At 30.5% G+C, this 22002-nt stretch overlaps 2 protein-coding genes across 2 annotated transcripts; both read right to left on the bottom strand.

The window, feature by feature from the left end:
- Positions 1-5530: 5530 nt before the first annotated feature.
- Positions 5531-6753, bottom strand: LOC125830071 (inorganic pyrophosphatase 1-like). The gene is made up of 4 exons (XM_049509297.1): positions 6550-6753; positions 6334-6455; positions 6025-6226; positions 5531-5932 (listed from the first exon to the last, which is right to left on the bottom strand). Exons 1-4 carry the CDS (start codon positions 6685-6687, stop codon positions 5576-5578), a joined length of 819 nt encoding a protein of 272 aa, XP_049365254.1. The 5' UTR covers positions 6688-6753; the 3' UTR covers positions 5531-5575.
- Positions 6754-13781: 7028 nt separating this feature from the next.
- Positions 13782-14960, bottom strand: LOC125829955 (inorganic pyrophosphatase 1-like). The gene is made up of 4 exons (XM_049509187.1): positions 14748-14960; positions 14531-14652; positions 14243-14444; positions 13782-14156 (listed from the first exon to the last, which is right to left on the bottom strand). Exons 1-4 carry the CDS (start codon positions 14883-14885, stop codon positions 13797-13799), a joined length of 822 nt encoding a protein of 273 aa, XP_049365144.1. The 5' UTR covers positions 14886-14960; the 3' UTR covers positions 13782-13796.
- Between the last annotated feature and the right edge of the window lie 7042 nt (positions 14961-22002).

Genomic DNA, 22002 nt, shown 5'->3' on the forward strand with positions numbered 1-22002 from the left:
AGAAATATGGAGTTCTCATAAACTCCCCAAGTTTTAAACAAATAACTTAACCAAACTAATGCGGATATTCACCCCTAGAACCTGAAAGTCATTGTACTAAAACTCTACTAACGACAAGTCTAAGAACAAGGGGTACAACCCCAAAACCAAACAACACCTTAAACAAATATTTTGAGTCCGAAAAGAGTGGACTTAAACCAGAAAGATTCATGACAGCCTAAAAGAATTGGCTTACCCTTGAATCCGATCACGCTCAATAATCACCTAGCTGAGGTCTATCAATAGCCGTCTGAAGATGTCATGTACTCAACAAAGAACAAGCAAGTGCAATATCAGTACACAACCACAGTGTACTGGTAGGATCACGCGTCTATCCCAATAAGTGTAACATACATTAGTCAATACAATAATATAATCACATGCACATATCGAACATATACCATATCATCAACATATACGAACAATGAACAACTTCGCGGATCTCACATATCATAGTTATATCAATTTAGAGCAACATACCATTTTTCAATATCAATCATTATTAGATATGAACGAACTTATCACAAGTAGATACACAACGTAATTCAATGGTCCTCTCATGGAACCCAAACGCAAACGGTTAGCATATCGGTTCGTGGTACCCGATCCAAGTTAGTGTGCTTGAACGTGGCAACCGATTCCATATTTATGCCGGAGCGTGGCAACCGATCCCATATTTATGCCGGAACGTGGCAACCGCTCCATTCAACAAACCACAATCACAATCACAATGTATATTCTCACAATCATACAATAAGAGGTGATTCATGGCATACAATCATTTAATTATCCTCATTTACGATTAGGGTGATCAACAATGCAACATTCACATACATACATGCATCATAATGAAGCAAGAACAAATATACATCACACAATTATAGAATCACAACCATCACCTACCTCGAAACAAGCTTGAAATCCTAAGAAACTTGATCTGTAACATCTCGCAATTTGAAATAACTAGGAAGAAGCATAGAATGGGAAATAGTCATTTTTGGGAAATAATGAAAATCTGGAAATTTGTTAAGCTTAGGAAAAGTTGAGTTTTTAGTCAACTTCAAACGGCCATAACTCCTAGGTCAGGATAAGTTAGTTGTACTTCCAGATATGGTTGGAAAGCTCTTGGAATGATCTTTCCAACGCCACCAAATTTTTGCGATTCCGAGTTTGTATAAGTGAGTTATGTCCTTCAGAAGTTGGGCTGTGTGATTAAAGAAAGTCTAATGCGGATTTTTGAAGGGTAGATTAGTCTTTTTCTTACCCGATTAATTTAATTCGTTTTAGTGAATTAATTAAAGGTCAAATCAAAATGAGATCAGTTTAGTCAATTGAAAATTCACGCTAGGGCTTGGAGAAAAGAGAAAAGCGGAGAAAGGAGAGGAAAAGCTCAAGATTCGCCAAGATCGTGCGATTTGGTTGTGGATTTTGCCAAGGAATTTATCTTACAAGGTATGTGAGTCTTTCATAGCGTCGGATTCGTTCACCCACGCGCCAAACATGTCTAGTTCAGCGAAATTTGTCCTAAAAGAGTTTGAAAGTTGATGTTCTTGACATGTATTCTTGAATTTGAATGTTGTTCTTGAATTGGAATAAATTGAGGAGTTTCTGAGATCTTTCCATTGATTTTTAGAGTTGTTTTGAGTTAGGTTCTTGAGTACATATGTTGGGTATCGGGATCTAAAATGAATTTGAGATCAATAGTCGAGTTTAGGCGAATAAGGGCTGGAAAACGAAGAAGGAAAAGTCGAGTAGATTTTGGCACGCAAGTCCGTGTTGCGAACTTGCTCCCCTAGTGCACAAAAAGTTGCTCCGCGTCGCGGTTAGGACACGGACTCTTCTGTATCAAAATTTAATTTCGCGAGCAAATATTTTAATGCAACTCTGCGTTGCGGACTTGTTCCAAGACGGTGATTTCACGATTTTTCTCATGTTGAGCTATCTAAAAACACTCCTAAACATCATGAGATATTTCCTATCACAATTCATAATCCTTGAATCCATAATTCAATTCAACGAGAGTTAAGAGTCAATTCAAGTAAAGTTAATAGTCAAATCAAGAGAAGTTTGTCAAAGTTTTCAAAGCTCTTTTACAAACGTTTTAACTTTGTTTTGAGACTTAAAGTTCAAGTTGAGTAAAGAGTAAAACTTGAAGTTTATTTCTTCAAAAGTATATGGAGACTATGTATTTCCAAAGGGTTTAAAATGTTCATATTTGAACAAGAAAGGAAACCTCGATTTCCATAGAGCCTCGGGCTAGTTTTCAAAAGAGAGTAATCGCTTTCTAAATGAAGCAAGAGGGAAACTTTGATTTTCAAGATAGCCTCTGAGCTAAACTTTTAAGCACTAATCTCAAATCACAGAAGAAGTATGCTTTTTTTTTTTTAAACATAAGAGCTAATATTATATTTTTGGGAGTAGTATTGAACACCGATATGGGGAGAGTTCAGACAACTTACAACCCCCATAAACCATGTAGCCACCATGGATAGAAAATGGTCATACTTTTTAGATGATTCCTTTAGTGCTTTTTAGCATAGACTAATGGATCCACTTAGTAGTTCAGGTTTTATACTCATGGCAAGGTATAGGACGGCCCTAGCAGCGTGAGACAAAACGTTGTATCATCACATTAGCTCTTACGTGATGGTTGTCGGTTAGAGAAACTTCCACATAAGTTATTGTATTCTTATATACTTAGTTATTTGTATTTTTACATATATTTCAGAGTTTTGTTGTACCCTTACATACATTCAGAGTTGACATTATGTTTTTAAACAACTTTTCTTTATATTGCACTTGTTTTAAACTACTTTATATTGAAATGAGTTCAGTTATGTTGAGTTGAGTTGAGCTAGGTAAGTTCTTTAGACTCATTTCAGGCATATGTTGTATTTAGCATTCCAACTCGCATACTCGTACATTCAATGTACTGATGCCAGTTGGCCTGCATCGTCTTATGATGCAAACACATGTAACTAGGATCGGCATCCAGCGTATCGTTGATCCAGTAAGCAGTTCAGAGTCAGTTGGCGAGCCTCCTTGCATTCCGTAGGACTCCTTTTATTGCTTTCTGTTTTATTATCAAATCATTAGGATGTTGTGGGGCTTGTCCCAACATCCATCTCAGTTGTTTTTAGAGGCTTCATAGATAGTCAAACAATTAGTTATGAGTCTTTTAGCTTTGTATTTCAGATGTTTTGCTATGAGACTTGAGTAGCCATTTTGGCTAGTTTTGAATGCTTTATTTATAGACATTCTAAGATTTTTCATAAGTTCCTTATTTGAGGTTATTTCTAAAGTTTAAGTCTTCCGCTGAGTAAGTAAGCCAGGCCAAAGGGGTCGCTTGGGGCCAGCAATGGTTCTCGAGTGTCAGTCCCGCCCAGGGTGTAGGCTCGGGGGGTGACATGATCCTTCCCTTTCCGGATTCATTCTGCTTGTTCTTGGTCTACAAACAATCAATATAATATGAGAATCAATAAACAATCACTAATTACCCGAATTACTAACAATTTTATGAACCCCAGATCAAACCCATGATCCCACTTATTCAATTTAGGATTGTTTCAACTATAGAATCCATAACCAAACCCTCCCCCATCAATATTCACCCATTCTATTATGTTTTACGGATCGAAAATGGATTCGGGGAGTGAAAAGCTTATCTTTAGCCTCAAGAATGGTGAAAAATAAGTAAGAGTCGCCTGAGGTTCGTTCATTAGCTCTAAAAGTCGAAAAGTGCATAATGAGGTCGTTTAGGGTTTTATTAATGACTTTAATTCGCGTCGAGCCCACCACAATGGCCGTCACCCCGCTGTAGCGTCCCTGCCAGAGCGGCAAAACCCAGCGCCAAAGCGGGTTATGCAAGACAGAGAGCTAATTCAAGAATTCCAAAATTCTCATTTAACAACACACCTCTAACCCATGATGCTCAAAAAATACCCTCTACGCTAAGATCGATTCTGGGAGTTCTACTCACCCGAATTCAATTCCGTGAAGTCGTATGGATTCTTTAACAATTATCTAACTACTCATGCAATCAAAATCATAATTAATTCACCCGGTTTCTACCAGATTTCCCTACACCTTAAAGACTCTGATTTCGTCCAAATCTGGACTAGGTTAGGAAATTTCAAATTACTACTCAAAAGTTTTCTGGCCTCAATTCTTTTCCTATTGGCTTTTCCCTAATGACGGAAATCAGGTCGTTACAATAAACAACACATATATTTGTAGGTCAATATTTGACTTTTATCTTCATTTTAAAAAAAAAAAAAAACACATTGTAAATATAGATCCAGTGGTAAACCTTTTACTTTGTGTATCCGTTTTATTTCTATGTTTTATGATTCTAATATCTTGATTAGAAAATAACTTGTTTATAGATATAGATAATTGAACTTCATGAACAAGTTAGTCAATTTTTTAAAAAAAGGAACTCGTGAATAATTTTTTAGAACAAAAGAAGATAAAATGGAAATAGTATCATGTCTGATCCGTCCAATAAATTTTGTGATCAAACGACTAAACAACACATAAGTTTTGTCAATCCAGTAAAACCTTTTGTATAATTTTAAATTAAATTAATAAGTAGAATAAATCCAACACCAAGTATTACCAGTAATGTAAAATTTGTGAAGGAGCGAGGCTTTTACCGTGTGCACACCTAAAGGATAATGGCTGCAAGTTTTCTTTGTGATGAAAAAAAATGCCCCACTTGATATAGCTTGTGAACAAAACTTGGTATGTAAAATCAATAAAACTTGTGAATAATTTAACAAGGTAAAATAGAGAAAAAATTGTACTAAAATTATGCCCCACACAACACAATTTGTTAAAAGAGTATTTTATTCTTTCAATTGTGTCAGAAGCGAAGTCAGAATTAACAGTTTGAAATTTGAAGCCGGGTGGACCTACTTGGGTGCTTGGGTTTCACTCCTCAGTTATTGTGTTGTGCTGAGGTTAATTTTGTACAAATTCTTCAAACGTGACAAAATTAAACAATGGTCTCAAATTATCCAATTACTACTCCCTCCATTCCACATTAACTTAAGCTTTAAGCCATTTTTCATTTTTCAAATTAACTTAAAGTTTTCAATCTTCAAAACTATTTTTAAAATATTCTTTCAATTTTACCCTTTAAGTTAGTATTGGAATTAGTTATTATAATTAATGTTTAGTTCTTTTTTACAATAATTAATAAGGGTAAAAATGAAAAATTATGTTCAGTTTATGTCCTAACCTACTTTTCTTAAAGGGTGTGAAATACCTCAAAGCTTAAGTTAATATGGAATGGAGGGAATATTAAATAGGTTAACAGAATTGTAACAAGTAAATCCGTTTTAAAAAGACTCCTTTAATTTCCTAATAGAGTAGTTAAGAGTCTTCTGAACTCAAACCGCAACGTTCAAATATAGCAATCACTTTTTAAGTTTCGATATAAAATATGCCAAATATATACAAAATAAAGCATAACAATCTCATAGCCCACTTTTAGTTTATCTCTTTTTTCATGTTGATGATTTGCCATTAGTATTCAGTAAGGCACAGGAAGAGCCTGTGGCAAGGCTCCATGAGCTGCTTTGGGTATCGTCTGGAATTTGCAGAACTCCACTGATAACAATTGGCTTTCTTCAATGTTGATTGTGTTGATTAGTTGTAGCAGAATTCGCTCGAGTTCTTCCCCATCAGTCCACTCGTGGACAGCTGCTTTTACTAGTGTCCTGTTTTTGTTTATCAAATTCCAAGCTGGGAAATCTTTTCTTGGCATCACAAAATCTCCTTCCCTTAGCTTCAAACTGGGGCAGAAATCGCCGATTCCATCGCCTAGATAGATCATTCTTTTCTTCCCTTCCTTAGCCAAGATGGCTTGAATTCTCTCTATTATCATACCCTGCATTAAGCAGAATCTCAATTAGGAAAACTAATTCAGGAATTAGTTAATTTCATATTAAATCTAAATTAAAGGATTTAGTATTTAGTTACCTTGCACATGTTGGGAGGGCAGAGATTGCAACCATGAGGGGATGTTTGAAAATCAACATAAGGAAGGATTCGAAGGCTGCCTTCTTTATCGACGTAGCCTGGATTCGTGTTGATCTCAGAGAAACAATCCCTAATTCCGAGATGTTTCAAAATAGTTTCAATGAAGAATACATTTGCATCGCTTATTACTCTCAAATCATACCTGAATATAATATTAACACACATTGAATTAGTTTAAACCTCTGATTTATATTATGCAGATTTAAAGAAAACAGAGGAAATACAAAGCTGAAATTATGAGATACGTACCCTAATGCATAAGCTGATTTAATAGCTGGAACAATCCTAGGGTGTATGGGAACCCGTTTCAGTACCTCTTCAATGTCTTGTATTGTTATGCCTTGGGTATGAAGTTCGTTCATCACTCTATCCTGTAATTTGGAACACAACAGAAATTATAAGCCCATTGCGCAAAGCTTGAGAGACAAGCATAAAAGTACAGTAATATAAGAACAAAAAAGGTACAATGAGAGAGTTCCATGGCATAGTGGGGAGAAGCTGATTGAACAAATCAGTGGCGCCTAACTCATCCACCACCCAATTATCACTATCCACATCGATAATCGTCTTGTCAAAGTCGAAAAACACTACAATTCCAGCCATTCTTTTTTGATTAAATTATGGAGGAATAAGAGACGAGACAAGAGAGAAAACCTCTGTTTGTTGTTGTTATGGTATGTATTTGAGTTTGTGAACACCAAACATATGAAGAGGGAGATTTATAGGGAGGGGGGAAGGGAATAAGGTACAAAAAAAATAAGATGCCAAGGAATATTACATAAGTTAGTGGTAAGTTAACACAAATTCCTTTAGTCACTTGGTTTTGGATATTAGCCGTTAGATTTTGAGCCTACCGTCGATAAATCTTTTTTACTTTATGGGTATACATAACTTTTCATCTTAGTTGGGAGGATTTATGGAAATTCGAAGGAATATGACAGAATATTCCATGCGGTTCTCCACAAATTAGGATTGAACTAAATCCTTGTACGAATTACATGGGAGAATTAATCTAGATTTATTTGTTTTTATAGTGTTCTTTATATTTTAATTACTCCTTCCGGCTCCATCTCATATTCCTTGCATGCCACTTAAAAATCATAAATAAAAAATTCTTAATATATATTTTTAGTATAAAAATAACTTAATACGGGTAAATATTTACGGTGACAGTAGCAAGAAGGGAATCTGAATAAGAGAGCAAGTGGTGGTTCTATATTAGGAGATATTCGATCATAATTCCAATTGTTACTATTTCTGTGGTAGTGGCAAATGGCAATTATGATGATTTATGATATAAAAAAATAAATATATGAAAAAATTCAGAGCATGTTTTGTGTATTTAATTTTATATATATATATTTGTTTCCATGTTTCTTCCGTTGCTTCTAATTATTTAAAAACTAAACCTGTTAACATCCCCTGCATCTCCACCAGGTGTCAGGACTAGTAATCCTAAACTTTCAATAGAATATGGAAGAAATAGTATTCTTCAAACTACATATCAGTTGAAAAAATAAAAACTGAATCTTCTCTTACCAATTCTATTAGAAAAAGTATATCTAACCTTAAAAGACACAGATATACTGTCTAGATACAAATGCAGCCACTCAATGGGGATGTAATGATAAACCTTATAAGAAAAGAAAACTAAAAAAGGGTTTAATAAAAAGAAAAAATATTTCTAGACAAAATTATGTACCTAGAAAAAAATACTATAAGAAGAAAAAAGAATTTACAAAAACAAAACCTGCAGAAAAATGCAAATGTTATAATTGTGGTGAAGAAGGCCATAAAAGTTACGAATGTAACAAGAGAAGAGTAAAAATCTGAAAAATTGACAGAGTAGATATTGATTCTGATCTAGAATCAATAAAATCTATAGGAAGTGAAGACTTCTTTAATGAAATCTATGAAGAATACTCAACCAGTTCAGAAGATTCTAACTAAATGAGTAAAGAAATTCAAGAAAGAGAAGATTCAGTTCAAATCTTAGAAACTGAAGAAGATCACAGAGGATATGCTTTAAAAGCAGCCTTTGATGGAGAGATATTTAGAAAAATCAAAGGATTAAAATTAAATCTTAAAACAGAAGATAATCTATGAAGTAGAATGCAAAGAATTTTTGCAAGAGATAAAATTTCCTATCATGAATATCAGGAAATAGAAAAAGTAATAGAAATTACCCAAACAACAGGAAAACATAAACTAAACATGTTAACAAAACCTATGATAGATCAATTCTTAGGAAAATTCCTGAAAAGAAAAGGAAAAAAATGAATTATGTTTATTTAGGAGGAATCCAAATATTAGTCAAATGAATTGATCCTAAGATTATCTCTACTTTCTCTTTAGACTTTGAAAATTTTTCTTTATCTCCCGTGATTCCAATCATTGATATGTTATTTTTATTTATGTCCCAATCTTTTATTAAAAAAGATTTTGCTAGACTTGTTTCAGATCCATTGTCTATTTGACAACAGATTGTTATTTTTGTATCATAGAAAGTTATTTCTATGAAAACTGAAACTTTAAAAATAGTTTCTTTTGGCATTTACATTTTTGGTATGAAACATGTTTCACCTTTGTATAACATTTCTATGCCATTTTTTCCTATACTATAGTCTTCTAAATTATTTAGGAAAAGGTTTCCTAATATTAAATCCTGATCACTTTCATGATGTAATATAACATGGAACTGTTATTCTTATTGTATCTAGTTGTATAGGTAAATCTACCATTTTTTACAACTAAAGTTATTTCCTTCGAAGGTTTTATACGTATATTGCTTACCTTCGTATATTGATAATCCATCTAGTAGAATACCTTTTACATGGTTAGCTGTCGCTCCTGTTTGTATCAAGATTTCTTGATGTTTCCATTCAATTCCATTGAAAATTCTTCCTTTTATTCTAGTAATATTCAAAATTTCTAGAATCTTTGTAGGATATCGGTTAGATATACTTTTTCGAATAGAATTTCTTCCATATTCTATTGAAAGTTTAGGATTACTAGAACTTCCTATTTCTTGTGTTTTTTCAAACTGAATCTCATATTCGTGATAAATCGGTTTGCAATAATGCTCCCCAATGATAATCAAATGCGTCTGTTTGTAAAACCAGATGATAATAACACTTGCCATCGATGCAATCTTCTGTATTGAGGTTCAGAAGTTCTAGTAATCCTAAACTTTCAATAAAATATGGAAGAAATTCTTTTTCTCAAAGTGAAAAAGAGAGGTCACATCTTGTCGGCCATCAACAAAAGAAGACAAAGACATTCTCATCTTATCAACAAAGAATCTTCAATCAGTGAAGGACGAAAGAGAAAATATGTAGAAGTTTAGGGAAGTCCCTAAAAACTTATATTTTGTAATAAGTCCCTCCTTGCATCTATAAAAGGAGAGGAACTTCATACTTGAGAGGCAGATTACATTTTCTGAGAGAACACCCTTCGAAGAAAAATGTTAGGTACCTTTAAGAGTATGAGTAGTGAGTAGTAACTTCTCCCGCCAGGGAAAAGTATCAAACACTTTTGTTCCTGAAGGAACTTGGTTAGTTTTGCTTTCTGGTTTCTCAATATAGGTTTTTCAGCTTTTGCTGAGGATGAGCTTGTTTCTTCTTTCGAAAGCAACCTTAGATGGAGAGATATTCAGAATATATATATATTACTTTTCATTAAAAAAATCGATTGTCTCTTCCCTAACACCAAATGAATCAGATTCAGAATTGTATATGTCAAGTGGCATATGAATCAAAAGTTATCAATTGGATTAATGGAGCAGAAATATTCACGTTTTGAATGATAATATTAATCATTGATCGTAACGAATGTTGACTTATTCTGAAAAATTTATGTAAAAGCTTTACATAATTATTATGAAGCTAAGCGATGAAAAAATGATTTTAATGATTGAAGTTATATATTCTAATATAGGATTTATCCATACAAATAATAGAGCACATACAAAAACTTTGAAATATTGCTTTTGAACACTAAAAATAAATTTATTTTTACAACAAGCTTTTAATACTATGATTGTGATTTGTCATTACGTGTAAGATTATCTCCACTGTAGAAAGAAATGAAATTTCAAGGGGACATCTGGAGAACTCTAGGAAAATGAAATTATGTAGTGATCAGTTTGTTGATTTAGAAGCATTCAAATTATTATTATTTTTGACACGTCCACCAGATAAAAGGCAATAGCATGATTCTTGCTTTTATTTTTCACTCATCTTGCCAGATCTTGATTTTGTAATGCACCATTATCATGAGATATGTTTCTTAGATGTTTACTTTTTATATATGAACGGTGTAGTGATTTTAAACAATATCAATTATAAAAGGGTAGTCCTTAATTATTATGAACTAGTGTAGTTGTCCGTGCTTCGTACGGATATAAAAGGATATTAAATATATTTTAAAATAATTAATAAATGATATAATAAAAGAGAGAAATACAAAGTAAGTTACGATTCTAATATTATCTATTCAGAAAAATTGCTAAAAAATCTCATGCTGCATTTTCAATTTAAAATTGCTGATAAAAAAGATGAAAACATAAAAATTGATATGAAAAGCTTCAGTTAAGTAACAATCTAAGTATCATAGTTTCATACTAAATTCAATGATTCTTATAGTAATATTATTGGTTCAACCAACAATACTAAATCTACTCGATCATAAATTACATGACTTTTTTTTTATTTTGTATAAATGACTCTATAATAAAAAATAAACAAATCAAAATATATTTGTACTAAATCATGGTGAGAAAAAAATATACTTGAATTACATTCGAACATATTTATGCCCGAGATTAATAAGTTAGAGAATTTTTTCCCGATATTTGATGCTCATACTGGCATTCATTTACTACATATTTGTGTCACATAAGATCCATTAATATTAAAATATATATTTAAACTTTCATTCTTATTGTATGCACTGTGATAAGAGAAAATCAAGTTGCTATAGTGAAACACTGTTGTTGAGGTTTTACTTTTACAATAAAAATAAAATAAAATTAATCACATAATTTATCGTATAGAGATTATCAGTAGTGAGAAGATATAATTTTTTAAAAAGAATACGTGTATGCAACGACGAAGATGTAGAAAAAGTACCAAGAGTTGAATAACTTTTTACAACACTAATACAATTGTTCCTATTATTACAATATTATAGTGGTAAATGAAAATAAAATAATCATTATACATGTATCAAGATAAGTTTTTATAAGTGTCATTTTAAGGAGTATAAATTTGTATATTAAATAATATGAAGGTTATGAATATGAAAGGTTAGGAGTTGTAGATATTACTAAATTAATTAAGATTTAAATTTATGAAATTGTAGAGGTGTGAATTTAGAAGATGATTTTATGAAATAAAATAATTGAGAAAAATTAGAAAAAATGTCAACAAAACCACAAAAAAGATAAATAAGATCCTTGGCCATTGAGAGGTGCCACATCACTTATTTTTTATCTAACTTTATATATATATATATATATATATATATATATATATATATATATATATATATATATGATTGGACAATTTTGATTTTTTAAAGTTAATATATTTAATCAGTTCATTAGCTTTGACGAGAATTAAGGGGAAAAATAAAGAAGGAAGATAGAGGAAATTCAAATTTAGAGGTATATTGTGGTAGCCAGACAAATCATTGAAATCACGAAATTCAATGAGTAGGATCCGGCCATAGATTTCTCAAGTAAAATTTAGGGGAAAATTTGACAAATAGTATTTATCCATACAACTTGTCATTATTTGACAAATATTTTTGCCAAATGACCCAAATTCTCAAATATTAAAAAACTAGTATTTGGGTCAAATCTCATTATTTGGGATCTTTTAAAAATTTAAACTCTACACCAAACTTTTATCTTTTACAAAAACACCCTCTATAATAGTTGTTTGCGTTGTATTACATAATTTTTTACGTAAACACCAAAGTAGTGATAGAATATTCAGTGAATATGAAAGTGATAATATGTTCATTGATGAAAATGGTGAACAATCGGCTCAGGGTAACAAAGTCATGTGCTTTGTCTACTTCACGAAGTATAGGACGATGCTTGTTGTACTCATTCCGAACTACCATATTGCTTTAGTGTCATGGACACTACTTGTTATTTGTTGCAACGAAGATCCAATTGACTTGTAATACAAACGTATGGTTAGTTTTGGTAGTTTTTAAAACTTATGAGTATAAATCATATTTCCTAAAAAAGTGAAACATGTTTCCTAAATACTATGACCAAACACATGGTGAAATTTCACCCAAATTTTAACCCAAATAATATTTGCCAATTTTTTTTGAAAATCTATGGCCAAACGCTAGCTTAGTAAATTCTCAAAGTTGAGTAATCTTTTGAGATATTACCTCAATTTTATTCACTACTCAAAAGAGAGAATTTGAAGGAAGGTCGTGTGTTCAAATGATGGGTTATATAAACTTTTCACCTTATTTAGAGTTGTTTGAGTCACATGATATTATTCAGTTGTTGTATCTGAATAGAATGGGTCCAGAGTAATATATATTGCTACACCAAAAAGGATCTTTAGTGGCAATAACTTAATTGCCGTTAAATATGTATTTTTACTTTTTAGCGTCAATTAGCTATTCTTTGTAAATATCCATAATATCTATAGTGACACTGAATATAATGCTGATAAATTTTTTACCACTCTCTGTTAATATATACATTTATTGCCGCTAAAAGTTGTTTTTGTTATAATATTAATCGGTTAAATTAAACTTAAATCTCCTTAAAGAAAACAAAATTTGTATGCCTTATTTATTTATTTTTATCATTTTATTTTCCAACTACAATTTACTATATAATATATGGTATATTCACCGACACACGGATATGATTAATTTCAGCAAAAGACACATCCTCTTTGCACCTTACCTGCCATTTACCATCGGAAGGCAGAAATATTCTAAAATTATTCAATAAAAACAAATATAGGAGTTTATAGAAAGGCGGGGACAGATTCAGTATTTTTAATACAGAAAAGGGTAAATTATTCTTAAACTATGCGAAATAAAAAAAAAATAACTTCACTTATAATTTAATTTAAAAATACCTTTGTCGTTAATAATTTTGTTCAAAAATATCTCTATTATTTGAATTACTTTCATTTTTAAGCCGATTGAAAAAAGAGCGACTCGTTTCCTTTTTAGAAACATGGTATTTCCTATTTTGCACGTGACATGTTTAATATCACAAGATTAAAAATATTTTGATACATTTGACTTATCTTTAATTTAAGACCAGAGATTCAATTCATTATTTTTTAAACCTCCGTGTCAAGTCAATAGGTCAAACAAATTAAAAATCGGAGAGAGCAATAATGTTGTCAAAATAAAAAATTAGGGAATTTTCGTGTTTTTGTTTTTGCCTCCGAAAAGGAGGACCAAACAGACTATTACACTCTGTAGGTTCAAAATTTTTAGATTCTTTAACATTGAATTATTTAAAAAAAATACAAGTTCATGTTTGTATACTATTTATGAGTACAATTTTAATAATTTGTTACTCATAAGTTTATGTGGTGGGTCGAAAATTATGAGTGAAATTGAATCTTCTGAACTCAAACCACATGTTAAAAAATAGCAATCACTTTTTAACTTTCGAAAGAAAAACTGTCTACAACAATCTCGTAGCCCATTAGTACTTAGTAAGGCACTGGAAGAGCCCGTGGCAATGCTCCATGAGTTGCTGCTTTTGACATTGTCTGGAATTTGCAGTACTCAACTGATAACAATTGGCTTTCTTCAACAGTGATTGTGTTAATTAGTTGTAGTAGAATGTGCTCGAATTCTTCCCCATCAGTCCACTCGTGGACAGTTGCTTTTACTAGTGTCCTGTTTTTATTTATCAAATTCCAGGCTGGGAAATCTTTTCTTGGCATCACAAAATCTGTTTCCATGAGCTTCAAACTGGGACAGAAATCGCCGATTCCATCACCTAAATATATCATTCTTTTCTTCCCTTCCTTAGCCAAGATGCCTTGAATTCTCTCTACTATCATACCCTGCATTAAACAGAATCTCAATTAGGAAAACTAATTCAGGAATTAGCTAATTTCACATTAAATCTAAATTAAAAGGATTTAGTTACCTTGCACATGTTGGGTGGGCAGAGATTGCATCCATGAGGGGATGTTTGAAAATCAACATAAGGGAGGATTCGAAGCCTGCCTTCCTCATCGACGTAGCCTGGATTCGTGTTGATCTCAGAGAAACAATCCCTAATTCCGACATGTTTCAAGATAGTTTCAATGAAGAATACATTTGCATCGCTTATTACTCTCAAATCACACCTGAATATAATATTAACACACATTCAATTAGTTTAAACCTCGCAATTTACAGAGTAAATACATAGCTGAAATTATGAGATACATACCCTAATGCATAAGCTGATTTAATAGCTGGAACAATCCTAGGGTGTATGGGAACCCGTTTCAGTACCTCTTCAATGTCTTGTATTGTTATGCCTTGGGTATGAAGTTCGTTCATCATTCTATCCTGTAATTTGGAACACAACAGAAATTATAAGCCCATTGCGCAAAGCTTGAGAGGCAAGCATAAAAGTATAGTAATATAAGAAAAAAAAAAGGTACCATGAGAGAGTTCCATGGCATAGTGGGGAGAAGCTGATTGAACAAATCAGTGGCGCCTAACTCATCCACCACCCAATTATCACTATCCACATCGATAATCGTTTTGTCAAAGTCGAAAAACACTACAATTCCAGCCATTCTTTGTTGAGTAAATTATGGAGGAATTAGAGACGAAAAAAGAGAGAAGACCTCTGTTTGTTATTGTTATGGGATGTATAACATCAAACATATGAAGAGGGAGCTTTATAGGGAGGGGAAAAAAAGTGAAAGAGGTACAAAATAAATAAGATGCCAAGGAATATTACATAAGTTAGTGGTAAGTTAACGCAGATTCCTTTAGTCACTTGGTTTTGGATATTAGCCGTTAGATTTTGATCCTACGGTCGATAAATCTTTTTACTTTATGGTATAAATAACTTTTCATCTTAGTTGGGAGGATTTATGGAAATTCGAAGGAATATGACGGAATATTCCATGCAGTTCTCCACAAATTAGGATTTGAACTAAATCCTTGTACGAATTACATGGGAGAATTAATCTAGATTTATATGACGTAATTTATAGAAATTACATAACTATTTGTTTTATCGAGCTTTTTATATATTTTTTTTATTACTCTATTGGTTTCATATTAGTTCTTCATTTATTTCTTTCCAAGTCACTCAAAAATTATAAATAAAAAATGATAATTTTACTAATTTACACCTTAAGGAACTTTTTTTTAACTTTACAATTTTATTTTATTTTTCACTTAACTTTACAATCTATTAGACATTTAAAAAGGAATTAGTTGTAAGGTTAGATTTTTTTCAGTTGATTTCGTAAATTGACAATTATTTTAGAATCTCTATTTCTAATAAAATATGGGCAATTAATATAGAACGAAAAAAAGTAATTTAATAAACTGAAAATGAATGTTAGTTATTAATTTATAATTAAATACTAAAAAATTATGTATAAACAACAAACACATATCATCTGTCTATATATATAAACGGGCTCCAATGTCTAATATAAATCAAATGCGGCTAATTGGTGGTTCTAGATTAGGAGATATTCGTGAATTATCCCAGTTGTTATTTTCACAGTGGTAGTGGCAATTATGATAATTTTATTATTATATATAAAAAAAAGTAAATTTATAAATAAATTAAGAGGATGTTTTGTATATTTTATTTTATATATAAAACATATTTTTGAATAATTTTTCATTAAAAAAATAACCAATTGAACTAATCTCTTCACTAGCACCAAATGAATCAAATTCAGAATTGTATGTGTCGTGTGATCCGGAATATGAAATTAAAGTTATTTATTGAATTAATGGAGTAGAAATACTTCTTGTTGGTCCTATATTCTTAAGATACTGATTTAGAACAATTTTTTTTGCAGAACTTGATAAGAAATAATAAAGTTTAAAGAGTATTTTTAAAACTAAAAATGTAAAACTAGTAAAGAAATTGAACTTGAAATAGATTAGAAATAATATACAAAATAGTTTTCTCAAAAAACAAAAATCGAGTCCACTGAATGCACTCTCAAGATAGAACGATTTTACTCACTAGTGTATCAATACCTAAATTACGGTGTCGGCGAACCACTCAATGGCAGTAAAGTACACTTAGTATACTAGATTTAGTATTAGTAGTAGTAGAAGAAGTCCAGAACTTCATTGTTTCGTTTAGGGGTGTACATGGCCGGGTTGGTTCGGGTTTTTCTAATATCAAACAAACCATTTGTGTCAGATTTTTAAATCTATAAACCAAACCAAACCAATTAAATTCGGGTTTTCAGATTTTTGGATTTTTCCAGTAAAGTATTCATACAAACATATAATTTACTTGCACTCCAGATATTTCTTTAGTCTTTACCAAAATACAACTATCTAAGGTGTCTCTTAAGAAAATAATACAAAATATGATATGAGTAATGACACTAAAATATCCAACAGAATAATAATAATAATAATGAAATCACGTAAAACAAATATTGCAAATTAACAAGTCATAATGAAAATGATCATAATTTAAAAGTACTAAATCATGCTAAAATAAGTTTAATAAGTATTAGTTACATGACTAAATATTAAAAGAAATTAAAATTAGATTATGTATTTGAATTGTCTAAACCAATGTAAAACCAAAGAACAAATATTCAATATTATTGTCATTCTTAGTGTTGAATTGATTTTCTTTTTGCATTAATATTAATTTGATTTTGATTTAAGCTTTATTACAATTAACAACATCTGTGGACTATAATCTTTATTGAACCATTTAGAATTCTAAGTTTCAAACTTGAAATAATATATTAAAAGATAAAAACTATGAAAAAGTATAAGAAACTTTAAAAATTATATCAAAGTAAATATTTTTATGTATAAAATAAAATTTTAAAATTATATATATAATGTCGGGTTGGTTTGGTCTCGGGCTGGTTTTTTTTAGTTAAAACCAAATCAACCCAAATATAGTCGGATTTTTTTTTTCAATACCAAACCAAGTCAAATCAACCACTAGTCGGTTTTTTTTCTCGATTTGACTCGATTTGCGGTTTGGTTCAGTTTTCGGTTCGGTTTTGTACACCCCTAGACTTTCGTTGTTGAAAAATAAGAGGAAACCCTTGATTTATAAACAACAAAGGGTAGTGTGAACAAATGTTTATTGTGCCTTATTATCGGAAAGTCACAACCCTTTAAAAAAATCATAATCCATCAAAAAGGTACAATTTTTTATTAAAGTAACAACTCTTTATTTTTTATTCACACCTTTTAAAATCCAACAATATTTACGTGTTGAATGATGATCGTAATGTAATGGATGTTGACTCATTCCCAAAAACTATGTGGAAGCTTGGCATAATTAGTTATTAGTATGAATATATGAGATGAAAAAAATATTTTTTATGGTTGAAGTTATATAGTACACACATAATAAAGAAAATACAAAAACTTTGAAATATTACTTTCGAGCACTGAAATGAAATTCGTTTTCATATTTTATCACAAACTTTTAATTAATAATATGATTGTGTTTTGTTATTACGTGTTAGACTATCTCTTACTGTAAAAGAAAATAAAATTTCAAGGGGGACATCTGGAGAACTCCAGCAAAAATGAAATTATGTAGTGATTAGTTTGTTAATTTTAGAAGCATCCAGATTATTATTATTTTTGACACGTCCACAGATTAAGGGCAATCTCATTATTTTTGCTTTTATTTTTCATTCATTTTGCCAATTGCCGGTAATTCATTTGATTTTTTAATGCACCACTATCAGGTTAATCTATAACTTTCATGAAATTTAGATTTGTTTTTCTTCCTTCTATATTGAGCTCCAAACTTTAATGACATGCATATAGGATTAGCACTATTTGGGGTTTTTTTTTCATCATGGATCTGATTTTGCACACTATAAAGTCCATACTAGAATAGCACTTTCAATAAAATTTTCTCCATACTCAAAATTTGAACCCGAAATCTCTTATTAAGGACGAGACAGTCTCACCACTGCACTACGATCCATGTTGGTCACTCTTGGACATTTGAAGCAACAAGATTTGATCCCATTTATTTGCACAAAGTACAGTATATATATTTGTAGGTCGGTATCCATTTGATTTCTATGTTTTATGAATTCAAAAAACTTGATTAGAAAATAACTTTTTTATAGATATAAATAATTGAACGACGCAAACAAGTTTGTTTATTTGAAAGACATTTAAAAAAAAAAAAAATTTAAGAAGAAAGGTAAAATGGAAATAGTATACATGATTCATGTCTGACCGGTCCAATAAATTTTATAATCGAACAACTAAACAACACATTCAAGTTTTCCAATCCGATAAGACTTTTGGCATTACTTGCAAATAATTTAACAAGGCAAGTAGAATAAATATAGTATCAAGTCATATCAAATAGGCATAATTTGTGAACAATTGAACAACAAACGCAAATTTTGTCAATCAGATAAGATTTAAGAATAATTTAACAAGACAGATAGAATAATGTGAATTCTTGACAAACCAATAAAACTATTGAATAATTTAACAATATATGCAAACTTTGCTCATCCCGCAAAAGTTCAGTGAACACAAAACCTTAATGACATGTTGAAACATGAACCCTCTAGACGGCTACGCCTCTCAATTGTGAGAGGAGGTTCATTTAATGTTATATACACAGAATATTCAAATCCGACCTTATACATATAATGTAATTTTTTGATCAAGAAGGTTCAGAAACCTTCACTCCCACGTAGATCCGCCCCTGGCTAAGATCACTCCGTGTAACTTGAAAAGATTTTTTTTTTCTATTTTGCAAAACTTGTGAAAAAATGATAACAAATTTATCTTTCCACCTGATATACTTATTTTTTCAATCCGACTAGATTTGTGAAGGATTTGTATCAAAATTATGTCCTGCTTGACATATATAACTTGTGAACAAAATATAATATGTTAATTATACAGAATATTAGATGTAAGGTACAAGAGGGTGCTTTATAGGGAGGGGGGAAAAGAGAATAAGGTACAAAAAATAAGATGCTAATTAAGGGAGTATTACATAAGTTAACCCAAATTACTATAGTCACTTGTTTTGTTCTTTCAGCTTCCTAAACTAATTTTGGATAAATACATTTTTCTTTATGGTCTAAATAACTTTCCATGCAGGGAATGCAGTTCTCCACAAGTTAGGATTGAACTAAATCCTTCCAGGAATTACATAGGAGAATAAATCTAGATTTATGTGATGTAATATATAGGAATTACTTAACTATTTGTTTTACTGTTCTTTATATTTTTTATTACTCTCTCCGCCTCATATTAGTTTGTCTATTTTTCTCTTTACACGCCACTTAAAAAAGTAAATATATGAAGAAATTAAGAGCTTGTTTTGTATATTTAATTTTATATATAATATAAGTTTTTGATAAAAACAACCAAAAAAACAATATATATATATAGTAATTTTATATAATATAATTTTTCATTGAAAAAAAATCGATTGAACCCGTATATATCTACCCTATCACCAAATGAATCAGATTTAGAATTGTATGTGCCATGTGGTCCGGAATATGGAATTAAAGTTATCAATTGAATTAATAGAGCAGAAATATTCATGTTTTGAATGATAACGGATGTTGACTCATTAAAAAAAATATATGTGGAAGCTTTGCATAATCATTATGAAGCTATGCGACGAAAAAATAATTTTTATGATTGAAGTTATATACTTTAATATAGAATTCATCCACACAAATAATAGAGAACATATAAAAACATTGAAAGATTGCTTTTGAACACTAAAACAAAATTTATGTTTATCACTAGCTTTTTTAATAATATGATTGTGATTTGTCATTACGTGTGAGACTATATATCTCCAAAGTAGAAAATAAATAAAAGTTTCAAGAGGACATGAGAACTCTAGGAAAAATGAAATTATGTAGTGAGTTTGTTGATTTTAAAGGCATCCAGATTTTATTTTTTGACACGTCCAGCAGATAAAGGGCAATAGCATGATTCTTGCTTTTATTTTTCACTCATCTTGCCGGTTCTTGATTTTATAATGCACCATTATCATGTGATATGTTTCTTAAATGTTTATTTTTTATATATGGACCACTACAAGAATAGTGTGAATTGCATGGGGATTTTCATGCAAATTTCCAGGAAAATTTCCATATAATTCACCCTTTTCTTGTAGTGGACGGTGTAATGGTTTTGAACAATATCAATTATTTTGTAGTCAACTATTATGTTATAAACATGAGGTGGTAACCCTAAAGAAAAAAACTTGTACAGAAGTTATGGTACCTATGTCGCACCTTGATATAATTTTGAAACGAGACATAATATGTCATCTGAGATGATTTGTGAATAATTTGTATCATAATCGTTATACTTAGTTTGTCGCGTGATAGAACTAGTGAACAAGATATAATTTATCAATTTGACAAAACTTGTGAAGAGTTTGTATCAAAACTATGTAACTTGTGAACGATACATGGTCTATAATCTGAGAAGATTTGCGAATAATTTTTATAATAGTTATCCCTCCTTCCCGACATTGATTTTCCAATCCGATAAGATTTGTACCAAAATTATGCCCCGCTTGACATAACTTGTGAACAAAACGTGGTATGTAAATAGACAAGACTTGTGAATAATTTAATTAACAAGATATATAAGATAAGATTATACTAAAGTTATTCCCTGCCCAAGTCCAACATATTTTGTTAAAACAGTATTTCATTCTTCCAATTGTGTGTAACAGTACTGTCCTATGGATCATTTTAATACTGAAAAAATGGCATAACATGACAATCTATAGTCTTTATTGACAATAAATAGCTCACTTTAAATTTTTTAGCAAAAAAAGATTTTTTAATATTTATTTGATATTAAATAGCCACTTTCTCTTTTTAAAAAAACTGATTTATTTTCCTTATTTTCTCTCTCTATTTCTTAGGAGTTAGCACATTTGCTTTTATTGTTTCTTTTCTCTCTCCTTATATTTTATAAACAAAAAGAATTATGGTATTTTTCAATTTCTCTCTTTCTTCCTTTTTTTTCTCCCTCTTTCAAGTTTAGGATTTCTATTTTCTTCTCTAAAATATTTCCATTAAAGATCAATCACAACAATAACTCTTCACAATAAGTAAATCAAATCATACCAATTTTTTTTATATTGATTGTTTGTGTTATTTTTTTTAAAAAAGTTGAAATTTTCTACATTCTTTATCTGGTAGTTAGATGCAGGATTGTTTTTCTTTTGAAAAACTTTTGTATTTGTATTATAGTTCTACAACGTTTTCTTCCCCAAAAAAATACAACGTTTCGTGATTTCTGGAATTGTCGTTTTTTCAATTTTTAATAAATAATTAAATATTTATGACAATTTTTTAAAATATCGAATTTCATTGATTGAATTTGATAATGAATATTTATTGTCTCCAACAAATGTATCTAAATTTGTTAATGAATACAAACGAACACATAACAATGTAAAATTTTCTAAATTTGTTAATGAATTTTGTTGATTTCATTCCAAAATAGTAATGCAAGCAACTATATACCTATGAAAATTGGAAAGATACTAATGCAAACAAATGTATACCAATTTATAAATGAATATAGATGAATGTATCCAATACAAATGTATACTTATGTAAATTTGAAAGATATTAATGCAAATAAATGTATACAAATTTATTATGAATACAAACAAATGTATCCCATACAAATGCA

This window comes from Solanum verrucosum, unplaced genomic scaffold, assembly GCF_900185275.1.
Source record: "Solanum verrucosum unplaced genomic scaffold, falcon-dt-bn FXZP01000102.1, whole genome shotgun sequence".
In the NCBI taxonomy this organism is placed as follows: domain Eukaryota; kingdom Viridiplantae; phylum Streptophyta; class Magnoliopsida; order Solanales; family Solanaceae; genus Solanum; species Solanum verrucosum.